Source organism: Poecilia reticulata, chromosome 9 (genome assembly GCF_904066995.2).
Source record: "Poecilia reticulata chromosome 9, P_reticulata-male-v2, whole genome shotgun sequence".
Lineage (NCBI taxonomy): Eukaryota > Metazoa > Chordata > Actinopteri > Cyprinodontiformes > Poeciliidae > Poecilia > Poecilia reticulata.
In genome coordinates, this window is record NC_088838.1 from 22,008,695 (window position 1) to 22,023,163 (window position 14,469).

At 40.7% G+C, this 14,469-nt stretch overlaps 1 protein-coding gene across 3 annotated transcripts in view; it reads left to right on the top strand.

Moving 5' to 3' along the window:
* The window catches only part of LOC103470165 (zinc finger SWIM domain-containing protein 6), a 66,031-nt gene that overhangs the window by 30,138 nt on the left and 21,424 nt on the right, over window positions 1–14,469 (top strand). For 2 of the 3 annotated variants that reach the window (XM_008418368.3, XM_008418370.3), the window contains exons 2-5: window positions 7,762–8,118; window positions 9,982–10,130; window positions 12,398–12,548; window positions 13,871–14,050. In XM_008418368.3, the coding sequence (XP_008416590.1) occupies window positions 7,762–8,118; window positions 9,982–10,130; window positions 12,398–12,548; window positions 13,871–14,050 (837 nt within the window). The remainder of the gene's footprint in view (window positions 1–7,761; window positions 8,119–9,981; window positions 10,131–12,397; window positions 12,549–13,870; window positions 14,051–14,469) is intronic. The other variant, XM_008418369.3, reaches the window with a different exon arrangement.

Sequence of the window (14,469 nt, forward strand, 5' to 3'; positions counted from 1 at the left end):
TGACATGAACTCACCATAGTTGAACAATAACTATTTGGAAAAATGTTTCATGGTCTAACAAGTTTTGAGTTAAGTTTGGACATTCAGATGGTGAGGTTAAGGACCCAGCATGCTCGGGCCAAAATCGAACTATTGATGCTTAGTCAAGCAGTTGCAGAACATTTGTTTACATCCACACTCTTCAAGATTCACAAGATATACCGAGCCATGCTCCTGTGAACCTGCTCCTGCTCCAGTATATGCCATGGTGTTTTGTCATATATGCAATTTACAACAAACACAGCGACCAAGCAGAGAGGAACGACTATGATGAGTTCTCAACTTTGAACAAAATAATGGTTCTGTTCTTTTTTTTTTTGTTTGTTTGTTTTTTGGCAAACCTACAAAAAAAGAACAGAAAGCATCGGTTGGCTCTTCTCTTGCTGCCTCGTACGAGAATTGAGTGGAGACAGTTCAGTGTTTTGATCTAACCGTGTGTACTTCCTCATGGCCTCAGACAATCATTTCTCAAACTATCCATGCTGAAAAAACAGCTTCTTGAAGTCAAGTAATTGGGATTGTTTTTAAACATAACCTCAAAATTCTCACCAATCACTCAATAGTTTTGCACGAAGGAGGTGAAAAGTTTGCCAGGGGTTTGTGACAAGTAGGGGCGGACGACATTTGGCACTTCTGCCAAATCGATTCACACATTTGGCAGAATGTGTGAATCGATTCACACATTCTGCCAAATGTTCAGCTTTGTACCAACTGAACATCGTCTTCACTCTTCCTCAGAATTGTTGCTGACCATGTCTGTTTCTTTATGACCACAGTGTTACCCACCTTCTGATGGATACTTCCAGCAGGATAATGCACCATGACACAATGCTTAAATCATGTCAAAGTGGTTTCCAAAACACAATGATGGGTTCAACTGTGACCTCCACAGTCATTGGTACAAAAGCAGCAACTCTTTAATGCCGTCATGTAAATAAGGGCCAAAATCTGTGAGCATTTCATCAAACGCCTTTCTGAATGTATGTCTCAAAGACGTTCTGAAGTGGGACTGACCCGTTACTGTCACATTTTTCGAGTGAGTGTATTTTCTTCGATATCCTCTTTCAATTTTCCTTGACTTGCTTTTAAAACAGGCCTTTTGTCTCAACTTCTTAGTTTCACAGATAAGCGTTGCATATTTTTATTCTATCAAGCACAAATCCAGCAAATGAATGCTGTCTGAGCCACAGGGTGCCATATTAGATTTAGGTGACAGTCACTTCATAAACCAATACAGCCTATAAACTAAATGACCTTCCCACTGTTAGGCCTGAATTTTCTCCATTGACTTGGAATCTTAATGTGATTGTGGAAATATATGTATGTTACAGAATCTAATTTAGTTCAGTGATTTTGCTGCACTGGTGAGCTCTGAAGTTAGGTCCTGATTCCTGCCGTCTGCCTTCATGTGGGAAGCATAATCTTGTTTTATAGGGATATTATGAAAGTCATACTCTGATACCGGTGTTGAACCTGCAGGTTCAGGGTCTTTCTCTTTCTTTTAACAATAAGAGGAATCCAACATTTCTGGAGCTTTTTGTGCTGAATGGTCTCGAGTGCTTTAAGCAATTCGTGGGTGCAGTACAAAACTGCAGTAAAGACTCATTTGTAAGATTTCGCTCATGAGGGTCCCTTAAGAAGTCGGTGGGCCACTGGTATTTGTGGAATCTGCACACGGGCACACAAAATACTGTGCAAAATAATTAGGCCACCCCTAACATTTTAATACTTTGCTTTAGAGGTGCCTGGCTTTCTTGTAATCTTTTGAAGTGGTCTAACCAATAATTCTTCAGGCCTTCTTTAGGTCTTTCAGAGTTTTTCACAGTGTTTTGAACACGTTGTGAACAAAATAAGTCATTTTATCTTCATAAAAGTCATGTCTTTGGGACTGAGGAAATAATTCAGCAAAGACCCGAGACAACACTGAAGAGATTCATCATGCCTACTGTCGACTATATGCCAAGTTTTCAGTTAATAGCCCTTTAGGTATGATCTTATTGGAGAGAATATATTTGTTTCTCTCTGTCAAGCTGTGGCACTTTTGAAAAAAGTTCCATATACTGAATTTGGAAAAAAAAAGTATTACCTGGTGCTAGTCTTTTCATCTCCCTGAGAATTTGAACTTTTGTACTTCTGGTTGTCTTGTGCCTCTTTTCTTTGAGTGCAAAAAGAAGCAGTTTGCAAAGGAACATTTCATACCGACCTTGAAAATCAGTTATTTGTGTTATTTTTTACTTGTACTTGGAAGTCAGGTTTTTTTGTGTGTGCTCCAAGTCTGAAAAGGAGTGAAAACATGGCCTGAAGTTGTAATCAAAACTGGAAAAGTTGGAGGTCTCTGCTTCAACCTTAATATCTCTTATACTTCAATAAAACGCTGTATAAAGCATTTATTAGCGCTTTTGACAGTTTGCACATCTTTTACATGAGTGACACGCCAACTGTTTTGTATTTATTTATGTGCATATTGTTGTTGTATTTTTAATGGATAAAATTGACATACATTGTCTGACTTGCACTGATAATAGCAGTTAGAACCAGAATAATCAGAAAATCCCAGTTATTTTCCAACTTGGAACTAGAAGCCACTCAACTTGAGTGTATCATCCTTCCCAGATTTACTACAATCTACTCCCAGTTAGGGATGTTATTGTGAATCCACTGGCATTTTGCAGTGGGATATTAATTACTGTCTTTTCTAGATTGATTAGGGATTATAATGTCATATATAATAAAAGTCACCATTGGTTGAAATGTAAAACAACGAGAATAAGAATCTCTCAAAAAAAGCCATTTAAAATACATTCTCTTTTTATGTGCACATTTTTAGCCCTGTGATATTTAAAACGTTGAACTACTAAGAGAAATTAAAGGTATACCGAATGGCAAACAATATTTTATGGGTGACAAATATCACAAAGGGAGCACAATATGGTGAAGGGGAGAACTGACCAGGATTTAAGCTTCAACTTTTCATATTGCGTGAAAAGGCAGCCAGATTCCGAATATATTTTTTCAAAAAGATCTTCAGAGAGTTTGAAGAAACATGAAAACAAGAAAAGTATGGATCTCTCAACTAAAAACACAAAATGATGGGGCATGACTCTAAACCTTAGCATCACAATGTATAGTCCACATCTTCTCCATCTCGCTCATTCGGTCACACGCTGTTCTTGCAACCTTGCACTGTGCCTTGTGCCAAGTGTGATTTCACCAGGGCGGTCAGAAGGGGTTTCTAGGGCAACCTCACAGAGGCCTCGTTCTAAAAATGGCCACCATGGTTACTTTGAAAGCCAACTCTGGCCTCTTGAACATGTGCTGAAAAGAGCCGAGAGCGCCACTCTGGGAAGGGAGCTGGGTGGATTGGGTAAGGGGGAAACCAGGCTCTCTAATAGCTAACACATGAGACACTGAAGGTTTCATACCCACCCATCCAGGAGTTATGGGAGGTGTGTGCATGAGTGCGCGCGCCTGAACAGTAATATCCCTGTACTCAGCGCTTGGCTAAATTAAAAGGGCATTTCTGGCACAAGGGGCATTTTTTGGTGCCCAGACGATTGGATGGGGAAAGGCGAAACTCATTACCTACCCATCTGTCAGAGAGTGAGAGTGAAAGAGCTGTGGGAATGTGGACTGATGGAGGGAGGGATGGCGTAGGGAGGGGGAGGAGATGCAAAGGGCTCGGAAGGTGAAAGAGCGAGAATGTCCGATAAAGCAGAGAGAAAGATGACAGAATCACCCCCCACCCCCCGACACACACCTCCAGCTTCAAACCTGCGAGTCTTTTATCACCGGTTAGAGTTTCCATGTGTTTTGAATTTTACAGTGCATCGCCGTTAATTTTCCCTTTGAGAAAGAAAACATTTACAAAAGAAAGTGCAGCTGCCTTTGTAACCTTCTGCTCAGAATGTGTCTGTGTGTGTCTGTGTGTGTGTGTGCGTGTGTGTTTGCTTGCATCTGAGGGTGATTTTTCTTTGAGCTCTCTCAGCTCCCACATGTTTTTGATGTTCTGTATGTTTTTTTTTCCTCTCAACCAGGGGCCACTCTTGAAATTCTCTTCACACAAACAAACACGCACTTGCAAACACACACATGTCCATACGAGAGGTATCACTGATTATCAAACGCTCATTTTCTCATTTGTGAGTCGCGTCGCAGTAAAATAAGTTGTTTTTTTTTTCTCTCTCTCTCCTCCATGGGCCAGCTGCGGCATGTGAACCTTTTTGTCTCGTTTAGGATTGTTTCAGTGCGGCTCCTTGTTTCCCTCCGTCTCCCGCAGCTGTAGACATCCAGGCTTTGATCACAGCACATGCGAGGAGCTGCCATATTCGATCCACACCCCTCTTGTGTGGATATTGTTAACGAACATGTGCTTCCTCTGCCAGCTGGCTTTCAGAAGGGGAATGCATATCTCTGTGGCAATGTTTTGCAGCTCTGCCTTGCATCATATTTGCAGCCAACACTTTATAGTTCTGCGGATAAAGAAGTAACAACCAGGCTAACTGGCATATTCTGTGACAGTGCAATTTATGTATAAAACAACCATAAATTCAGCCATATTTCCAATAGTCACTAAGTCCTTGCAGTTCTAGCACAGTGAACAAGAGAGAGTTTACTCTTCAGATATGTTTGGAGCAGATAACTGAACAGATACGTTGTGGGACTTGGGGAGGAAGCTGGAGTATCCAGAGAAGATGCATGGATGCCCAGAGAGACATGCAAACTCTGCGCCAACAGTGTAATGTAATTTTTATTTTTTTATTTTTTTTACTGCTTAGTAGAAAACTCAGTGAGAAAGTTCAGAAGATACACAAAGTCTTGCAAAAGTAATTGGAACCCTTGACCATTTTTGTTGCCGAAAGCTTCTATTCTGGGATCATTTTATGCAAACCCAACACAAAGGAGAATGTAGTTTTGAAGTCAAAGAAAATTGTTACTGACTTTTAGTTTTTTATCATTACAAGTCAGAAAGTTGTGGTGTGGTTTTTCTATTGAGCATCCCGAGATGGATACTTTGTAGAACCACATTTTTTTGTTGCTATTGTCCTTTATTTTAGTTTATTTTTACCAGCTTTACACATCTAGATGTACTTTGCTAGAATTTCTATTCATAGCACATTTGCATGTATGTTACAACCAAAATACCTTGTTCCACATTTTTGCTCTCTTGTTGCAAACCGCCAGTGGAACTTCTTTTGGTCTATCAACCAAGGCTTTCTTCTAGTCATTCTCCCATAAAGGCCAAATATGTGAAGTCTACCATTAACAGTTTTCCTGTCAACAGATTCTCATACCTAACATGGGGCTCTGTACAGCTCCTCCACAGTTTTTATACAATGGCTTCTACCCAGATTAACAGTCTTCTTGCATGACCTGTTGCTCTGGATTGAAGGCCATGTCTTGGTAGGGTTGCAGGAGGAGCAGTGCTCCGTGAGAAGTTGTTTTATAACCTAACCTCGCTTAAACTTCTCCAGAAGTTTATCCCAGTCCTGTCTGCTGTGTTCCTTGGGCTTCGTGATGTTGTTGGTTAACTAATGGTTTCTCACAAACGTCGACATTCGTAATAGGACAGCTGCATTTAAACTCAGATTGAATTACTCACAAGTGGCTCATCTATGCATTGGTGGATTTCTTTTAAGGGTATCAGAGTAAAATGGGCTGAAAATAAGCGCACAACCACTTTTGGGGCGGATGGGTGGGGTTTTTGTTCGTAAAAGATCAACGTATGTTTTTTTCTTCCAGCAATAAAACATGTTAAAGGTTTTGGTTTGTAAGATTACAAGATGTGAAGATGTTTCCAAAGCACTATATAAGGTCCATCAACGCCATGCTTTATTTTTACATGCATCCTGAGGGCATAAGCAAGGGTTATGATCTTTTGTTTACCATCCTTTTCCTCGTTCTTCACATCTACCTGCATTCTGACTGCATCTCTAAAGCACAGAGGATGGAGAGCCACATTGACCTGACCTCCGTTTAGCTTGCTTGTGCAATCATTTCCATCTATAACCCATGAAAAATTCAACCCTTGCTCCTCCCCTCTCTCACCAGAAAAAAAAAAACCTTTGATGTAGATGCAATAACACATGCTTTACATCGAGGCTAGTCAGCGCTCAGCCCTTTGATAAACACATTAAAGATATGTGTGTCTTTGCCTGGTGCACATGAATTGCACATGTTTCTCCTGAGTATATGAATGCATTCATAAAGCCGCACCAAACCCCTCCCATTATTAATAAGTAACGATCTCACACTGCGTCCCGGCACTTGGGCGCATGCCTCAATCTTTCATGTGCTCACGCGTGTGTGTTTTACGACACTGCCGGGGGACCCCACCTGGCTCATTCATATTCATTCCTGCATAATGAGTAGCCACGCCTTCGGATAACGCAGTCAAAATGAGATCAAACAATATTTTCGAACAAGAGTCTGTATAATTCATGCTGGTACAGGCGTGCTCACCGCTTCGTTTCTTTTCTCAATTCCACTTGGCGTTCATCAGAAGTTTCATCCACCTGGGTGGATTTCTGTCAGGTTGATCTTGATTGTCATGCAGGTGCATCATATTATAACTTAAATATTAACAAAAAGTTGGGCTATTAGTTCAAAAGATGAACTAAGAGCGTACATTTTGTCAAGCTGTGATTAATGGGCACAGTGCTTGACAAAACACATTGGGCCAACATCAGTAGATGAAATGGCTCCAAAAATCATTACTGATTGTGGAAAATTCACATTGAGTCTAATGCAACTCAGACTGTGTGCCTCTCCATTTTTCTTCCAGACTCAAGCAACTTAGTTTCCAAATGAATTGCAAACATTAGACTAATTAGACCAAAGCTGAAAACAAGACTTTGGACCACTGAGCAAAGTCCTTTTTTTTTTTTCAAATGAAATGTTGCTGATGTCTCTGGTTTAGGAGGTGTTTAGCACAAAACATTCATGGGATACAAATGTGTGTGGTGGCTGTTGAAGCTCTGATTCCAGCTCAGTCCACACTTTGTAAATCTCTCCAAACATTTGAATGGCTTTACTACACAATCACCTTAACACTACAGTCAAACTTGTGCTTGTGAACTTTTTTCTTCCATCTAACTTTCCACCCAAGTCTTAGGAGGTAGCAGCTTGAGAACAGTCAGCTTCTTTAACAACACCCTTTAGTGATAGGCTCCTGTTGGGGATAGTGTAAATAACTGTCTGCTGAACATCCAGACAGTCAACAGTCCGCATATCATATGCTTTAATATCTTCACAACAAAACATTCCTATCTTAAAAATCTGTAATTTATGCAACATTATAATTTTCTTATAAAATGTTTTGGCTATTAATCATCAGAAAGAATCAAAATGAAGACCTGAATTATAGAACTCCGTCTGTTATAACTTTTTAGTGTATTCTACATTGTTCAGCTGCACCTGTATTAACATCCTGAGAGTGTTTGGTCTTCAATAATGTCACTTAAAAAAGGACACGTTCATTGAGTTGATCAAGCTATTCAATTTGCAGGTAACTGATTCTGGATGCTGTGTGGATACAGAGCTCCTGACATTATCGGGCTTCTGCTTAGAAATGATTGGTTCGCGCAGCAAAGTCAGCAGTAGGAGTAGAAACTAGTCCTGAAAATCACTTCTAATAATAACAATAATAATAATAACAACCCCTATCTATTGAAAAAAAAAATCATTTCTATAAAAATTCCTCTCTCTTTTCCGATTCTTCTCCAGGTTTCCACCTGAGCGGCACGGTGACGGATCCCGCCACGCCCTCGTCCCCGGAGCTCATCTGCAGCGTCAGCGTCAGCTTCGACCGCTGCAAGATCACCGCCGTGACGTGCACCTGCGGCAACAAGGACATCTTCTACTGCGCCCACGTCGTGGCGCTGTCACTTTACAGGGTGCGCAAGCCCGAGCAGGTCAAGCTGCATCTGCCCATCTCGGAAACGCTGTTCCAGATGAGCAGAGACCAGCTGCAGAAGTTCGTCCAGTACCTGATATCGGTCCACCACACCGAGGTGTTGCCCACGGCGCAGAAACTGGCCGACGAGATCCTGTCGCAGAACTCTGAGATCAACCAGGTTCACGGTGAGGAAACCAGTGTGTGTTAGAGGATGGTTAGGATAACGTGCCCATCTGCAGTTAACGTGTACCTTCCTGCCCCTGCAGTCATAGATATTGATTGTCTGATGAAGGTAAAGTGTGTCAGGATCAATGTTACTTATTAATGAGATCCATGTAGCAGAGCAGAGACTGTAATCAACACTGTAGACCAATTTAGGTCTTAGAGGAAGATGAGGAAAATAAAAAGCAAAGCAAAAGATAGAAAGAGAAACCCACAGGGGCAGGAAACATAAGACTAAGAAAGAAGATGAGCTACTGCTGAGTAGCTCTGACGAGAAAAAAGAGACATCAGAAATAAAGACACAGGAAACTGATTTGGAGGAAGGAAATATGAGGAAACCGAGGGAGGGGGCCACGAAGAAAAGAGTTGTGAGAGGAAGAGACAACACGAGCAAAGAGATCAGCGAGACCAAAGAAACCTTTTAACCTTCTGAGAAAATCTCTGCAAATGCAAACCAAAGGCATTTTCACAGTCTGGAGAATCAGTTTCTGTCAGGGTCCAGAGCTGCCCTGTCACACATGTGCAAGGGATTAGGAGATTGTTTAGTTCAAATGCATTCTGCAAGCTAGAAGCAATCTGTCTTCTCGTCAGAAGAAAATGCAGGATCCCACATAATGCTTTGCAGTACGTGCTTTTAATTGATTCAATATCTACAATCTACCACTGTACATGTTAACTTCTTAAACAAAACACTTTATTAGCATTCTGCAAATTCACATAGAGGAAACTACCAACACTTTGTACTTGGAAGCTGCCAGAGTAAAGTCCAGTCAGTGAATTAAACATATTTTCAATAAAATTTGAAAACTTATACTCTTAAAATGAGTGCATTGTAAAGAAAAAAAAAAGGTCCCATGCTAGTTTCTTTTTTTTGTTTGTTTTGCACTATATTTATTGCTGCCCCTAAACATTCCTATTAAATAAAATATAGATAAACCATTCTCACCATTGATCTTTTTTTTTTTTACTTTTTTAAGTGGACAGAGAATCAAGTAGCCTTCTAATAAATTACTTCCTGTTTCTCTGGGTTGTAAATGTGAGATGACAAAGAGTACCACTTTTTTCACTTACCCTTCAAAATGGGAAAGACAAAGTAACAGAAAACAAGTAGGTTGTTCTAAAACAACTAGGTTTGTGACAACCAACCCTGGACAAAATGCTAAGGGAGGCGAAAACATTCAGGTTTTTAAAACGAGACATTAAACAGAGACATTAAACAGTGTAACAGAGACACTGATGCAACAGTTAACAGTTTTGTGAATTATTTTATGCTACTGTAATTTTAAATCAGATGAATACATGTTTGTATTATTCCTAGCTTGTGCTGTACTTCTAGTATTAAAGATGTTTCTTTTTATTTGTAATTTTAAAACTCACCAGGGATGTGAACTAGACTTCAGACAGAGTACTTATGGCTAGGTTAATGTTTTCTTTTGTTTTTTATGAGTGTTGCATTGTTTTATAAACTGATTAAATAAATTCTAAAGAAATGAATAAGCTTGACATCATCAAAAATATATTTTACGGGTTTTACACATTTTCACCAGGGATGGCATGATCATAGAGATCATAGGGATCATAGGGATCAATGCTGGTGAAGTACAGTACATTCAGGAAAGCCTTTTGTTTCTAGGTTGTTTTTGTTTTGTTTTGTTGGGGGTTTTTTTGTCTTTAAGAGCAAACAAAAAATATACAACACATATCCTGCCATGGTGTGAAATAACTCACTCTCCACCTCTGAAGCTATATTTGTCATCAAAACAAAAGGCTGTGGGGGAAATCCAAGTGCTATGTGCTTTAAGAGTGTGTGTTCTTTGCCCTTACAGGGGCCCCGGACCCTACAGCTGGAGCCAGCGTGGATGACGAGAACTGCTGGCACCTGGACGAGGAGCAGGTTCAGGAACAAGTCAAGCTCTTCCTGTCCCAGGGAGGCTACCACGGCTCAGGAAAGCAGCTCAACCTGCTCTTTAGCAAGGTTGGGACCGCGTTCACGTTGATTCATCCAGAATCAGAACAGAAAACACACTCACACACAGCCTGTGTAGGTTCACGTCCCTCCCTTTGAGCTTTCTCAGGTCCTTTCAATAGATATTTTCTCCCACTCTCTTGTGCATTTGCCTCATCCTTTACTCCCTCAAGAAATGGGAATAAAAGAAAGCACATAATGCACATACATTAAAGGGCAGACCGTGTCTTAGCTCAGGCTAATTGTAGGAGTGAGGGAACAGAAGATAAAGGGAGGAAAAAAAAAACGAGGTATGGAAAGTGGGAAGTCTTGCACTACACACCGTATATTAAACGCTTACATGAGAGATGTTTGCCTCACTCAGTTGCCTGCTATTACAGTGGCTGAGCAAGGCCAGCATTAATGCATTGTGTGCTATGTAAAGACCGCAAGCCAAGGCCATTATCATCCAGCTCGCCTGGCTTTTAGAATGTCTCTCAGCTTCATGCACTTTGAAGCCAGTTATCTTCTTTAATATAACACACACACACACACACACACACATGCGCACACAATGACAGGCACGTTTTCTCAGCCACCTTGCACAGATCCTTAAGCGCCCACACAGAGCTGCGTCTGCACACTTGTAATTCAACAGCATCCTCCCCAAACAAATAAGTGAGTAGCAAAAGTTAGGAATCCGTTCTCTCTCTTCTTTATTTTATCCCGCACCTTTTTTCTGTGATCTTTTGCTTTACAGAATATACAAACTCTTTGAGAAATTGCAGGAAAACCCCTCCCAAAACACAACAGCAACAAAAAAACAACTATTGAGGCAAATTTGAAAAGGTGTTTGAGGCTTATTTCAAGTAAAGCAGAAAAGAAAAGGCAAGGACAAGGTTAGAGAGCTCTTACGAATACTTCAGAGCAAAGACAAGCTACATAAAATGAGAAGAATTTCGTCATGAGACTCGTTGAACAGTTTTTTTTTATTTTGTGGAATTATTTATTGAGTTGACCATGAAAGGTGGTGGTCATGAAAGCTGGCAAATTTTGCACCGATTTTGTTCAAGACTGGCAAACTTTTTTTAATGGTTGGTTGCAATCTTCAACAGCTTCAACATTTTCTATTAAAACCAAAATTAAGTCAAAGTTTGTTTTTTTTCACTCTGTGAGGCTATTTAATAAATTCCCTCACAAGAGGGCCCTGAAAAAAACACACAGAAAATAGCACTCAGTTTTTACTACTGAGCAGCAGCAAACCAAAGTGCCACTCTTTAACACATGAAGCTTCATTCATTCATGTTTCATGTGTGCATTAGGCATAATGCACACCCCATGTTGAGCACTGCCGGTCAAGCTGGTTGAAAGAGACCTGCTACAATTTTTTGCTTTCAAAAAAGACTGAAATAGGCTGTTTGAAAATATTGCCAATCACACTCAAAATTTTTAATATTCTGCAAAAAAAAATTTAATTTCTCAAGTGTTCTTACAAAATGTTTGTAAATGTGTCAATATGACAATAAAAATAGCTAAATTCTTTATAGCCTTACCAAAATTTATTTTCATTCTGAAACTACACTTCATTGTGTTTTGACTTTCAACTAATTGAAAATTGACTATACCTTTTATTAATTTTATTTATATACCTGTCTTTGGATAACATTTGAATCTATGTTATGAAAATTAACTGACCTAATTTAGCCAAGAAATATGTTTGTAGCTAGAAATGCACATTCCAAAGCTTGCATAGCACAGGGGTAAATAAAAATAATGTGTCTGACTTCATTTACATTTTATTAAACAAAATGCTTCTTAATAATTAGCGAGATAGCTGTTTTTTTGGCATTAAAACAGTCAAATGCTTCTTATAAGAACTAATAGGCCTCCAATGGTATCTCTCCCCTTTAGCTGAAATACAATAATAACCTTTTTTTCATGTCGTCACACCATGATTATCTCATACCAGCCCATCTAGACTCAAAGTAAATTAGGATTAATTGAACCTTTGGATAAGGTCTGTATTTTTGTTGCTATTCATTGGAACATTTCAAAAATTATATGCAGCAACCGACCACAAGGTTTCCCCAGAAGAGAAACCTCAGAGGAAGAGGGAGCAAATGGCTGCAAACCTTTACAAAGACAATAAATGAAGTAAATGTTGCAATATTGTTTTCATATTCTAAATTTAGTCATTGTAGCTGAAGCATGAATATGTTCAGCATTCATGTCCGCTGCTTGTTGTGCATGTCCTGGTATAAACTGTGTGTGTTTCTGTCCCGTCCCTCCCTGTGTAGGTGAGGGAGATGCTGAAGATGCGCGACTCCAACGGAGCGAGGATGTTAACACTGATCACAGAGCAGTTCATGGCCGACCCTCGGCTGGCGCTATGGAGACAGCAGGGCACCACCATGACCGACAAATACAGACAGCTCTGGGACGAGCTCGGTGAGGGGACCGGGGGGAAGATGACAACACACACACACACACCCACCTCTCCCCCTGTATACACAGGAACTGACAGATTTAGCAAGATGGGTGATCGAACCCAGACGTTGACACAAAGGCACAGAGGCATGTTTTTGTTTCTGTTTGTTTTCTTGTGCTTTTATGTCCAAGAAAGCCCACAGTCTCCGATGCGCTGACTCTTCGCTGACAGCCCGGTTCCTCTCCCTCCCTCGCTGTGACTGTAGCTCTGGCAGCTCTAGACGAGATCTTCTCGAATTAAAAGCCGTTTAATGCAGCACACAGAGGCTCACCTCTGCAGTGTTTTCAAACATCTCTCCTTATATTCGTGGTAGATGTGACAGAGAGCCGCTCGGCACGCCGACACAGTTTGAACCCCACAAGCCCGTCAGCGGGACGGCAGCCGCAGCGTCTCCCATCATTGCTGCTCTCCCCTAACGTTGCTGTTGTTGTCACCGTCGATGATGAAGATGGTGTTTGTCCTCCTCTACACTCTGTGAAGACAGCGCAGTGATCTCGTCTGTTTCAGTCCCACGTATTTTTGGACTCTTTGAAGTCCGCACTTCAAACCTTTCTTCCAGAGTCCTTATCACTCCACCTGATTTGTGAATACTGCCTCTCTGCACTGTTATCCCCGCTTTTGTCTTTCTCTTCTTTTGAGTCTCAGTTGAGCCATAACCAGTTGTCCGTGCCCATGTCTCCCTGATATATATATCTATATGTATTTTTTTAGTTGTGCTTTTTTTGTGTTGCAAATCATTTCCACTCTTGTTTTTTGTGCTCTTCTGTTGCCATAGTCTGCACATTCTGTTCCGTCGGTTTCAGCCTTCACATCCCTTCTCTTTGCCCTTGTTTCGGGTTTTCCTCCCCAAAATGTTTCTGTCTGTTCACCCGCGCATCTGTATCAAAATCACACACTCACCGTAGAGTGTATGCATCTCCAGCACTCTTGAGAGTAAAATCCCTGAATGTTCTCGCTTCCCCTGAGACTGTGCCGTTTTTCACATTCTGTTTGTTCCAATTTACTCCAAAATGATGTGTGTGCAGGCAGCGTTGCCTCTGGATAAGTCTCGTTCTATCTGAGCAGAAAATGGCGGCAGCAAAGAGAAAGAGTTCTAAGGGATCAGATCCACTGTTTTTTTTCTTTTTTCCTGAAAAGCAAAAAAAAAAAAAAGACTGCTTTAAGTTTTTGACCTTACACGATAGTAGCTCCGTTTTAAAGCTCAAAAGGCACACTTTCCCACTTATGCCGATATCATCCTCATATACATTAGATTAAGTCTGTGCGTTCGCTGCATGTACAGGCGCCCTATGGATGTGCATCGTGCTGAACCCCCACTGCAAGCCCGAGCAGAAGTCGTCGTGGCTGCGGCAGCTGCGCCGGTGGAACAGCGTGGACGTCTGCCCCTGGGAGGATGGCAACCATGTCAACGAGCTGCCCAACCTCACCCACTCACTGCCCCAAGGCGCTCATGGTAACCAAGGTTAGAAATCTCATGTGTCACATTGTCGCAAGATTGGTACACATTTGAATATGATCACTTTTTCGTTCAATGGAAAGGAAAAGCTTTCCATTGAAATTAAAGGAGTTATTGTTCAGCCTTAGTTTAACCACCAAATTAATTAACCAGGTTATTAAACTTAATTCAGTTTGTCTATGAAGTGTCAATTCAGTTCAACCACACATGCAGTCCAACTCATTTCAATCTCATATTAAAGAGATCTCTGAGATTTTCTTCTTTCACCCTCAAAATACTGCCAAAATCACAAATATCATGTCCAGGAGTGATTGCTAAAAAACTAGTCCGTCAACATGGTATTTTTATTTAGATTTTATTTTATTTGTACCTCTCTGGTACAAATTTAGCCATTCCCCCTATAAATTGTTAAATGCATAACTGCA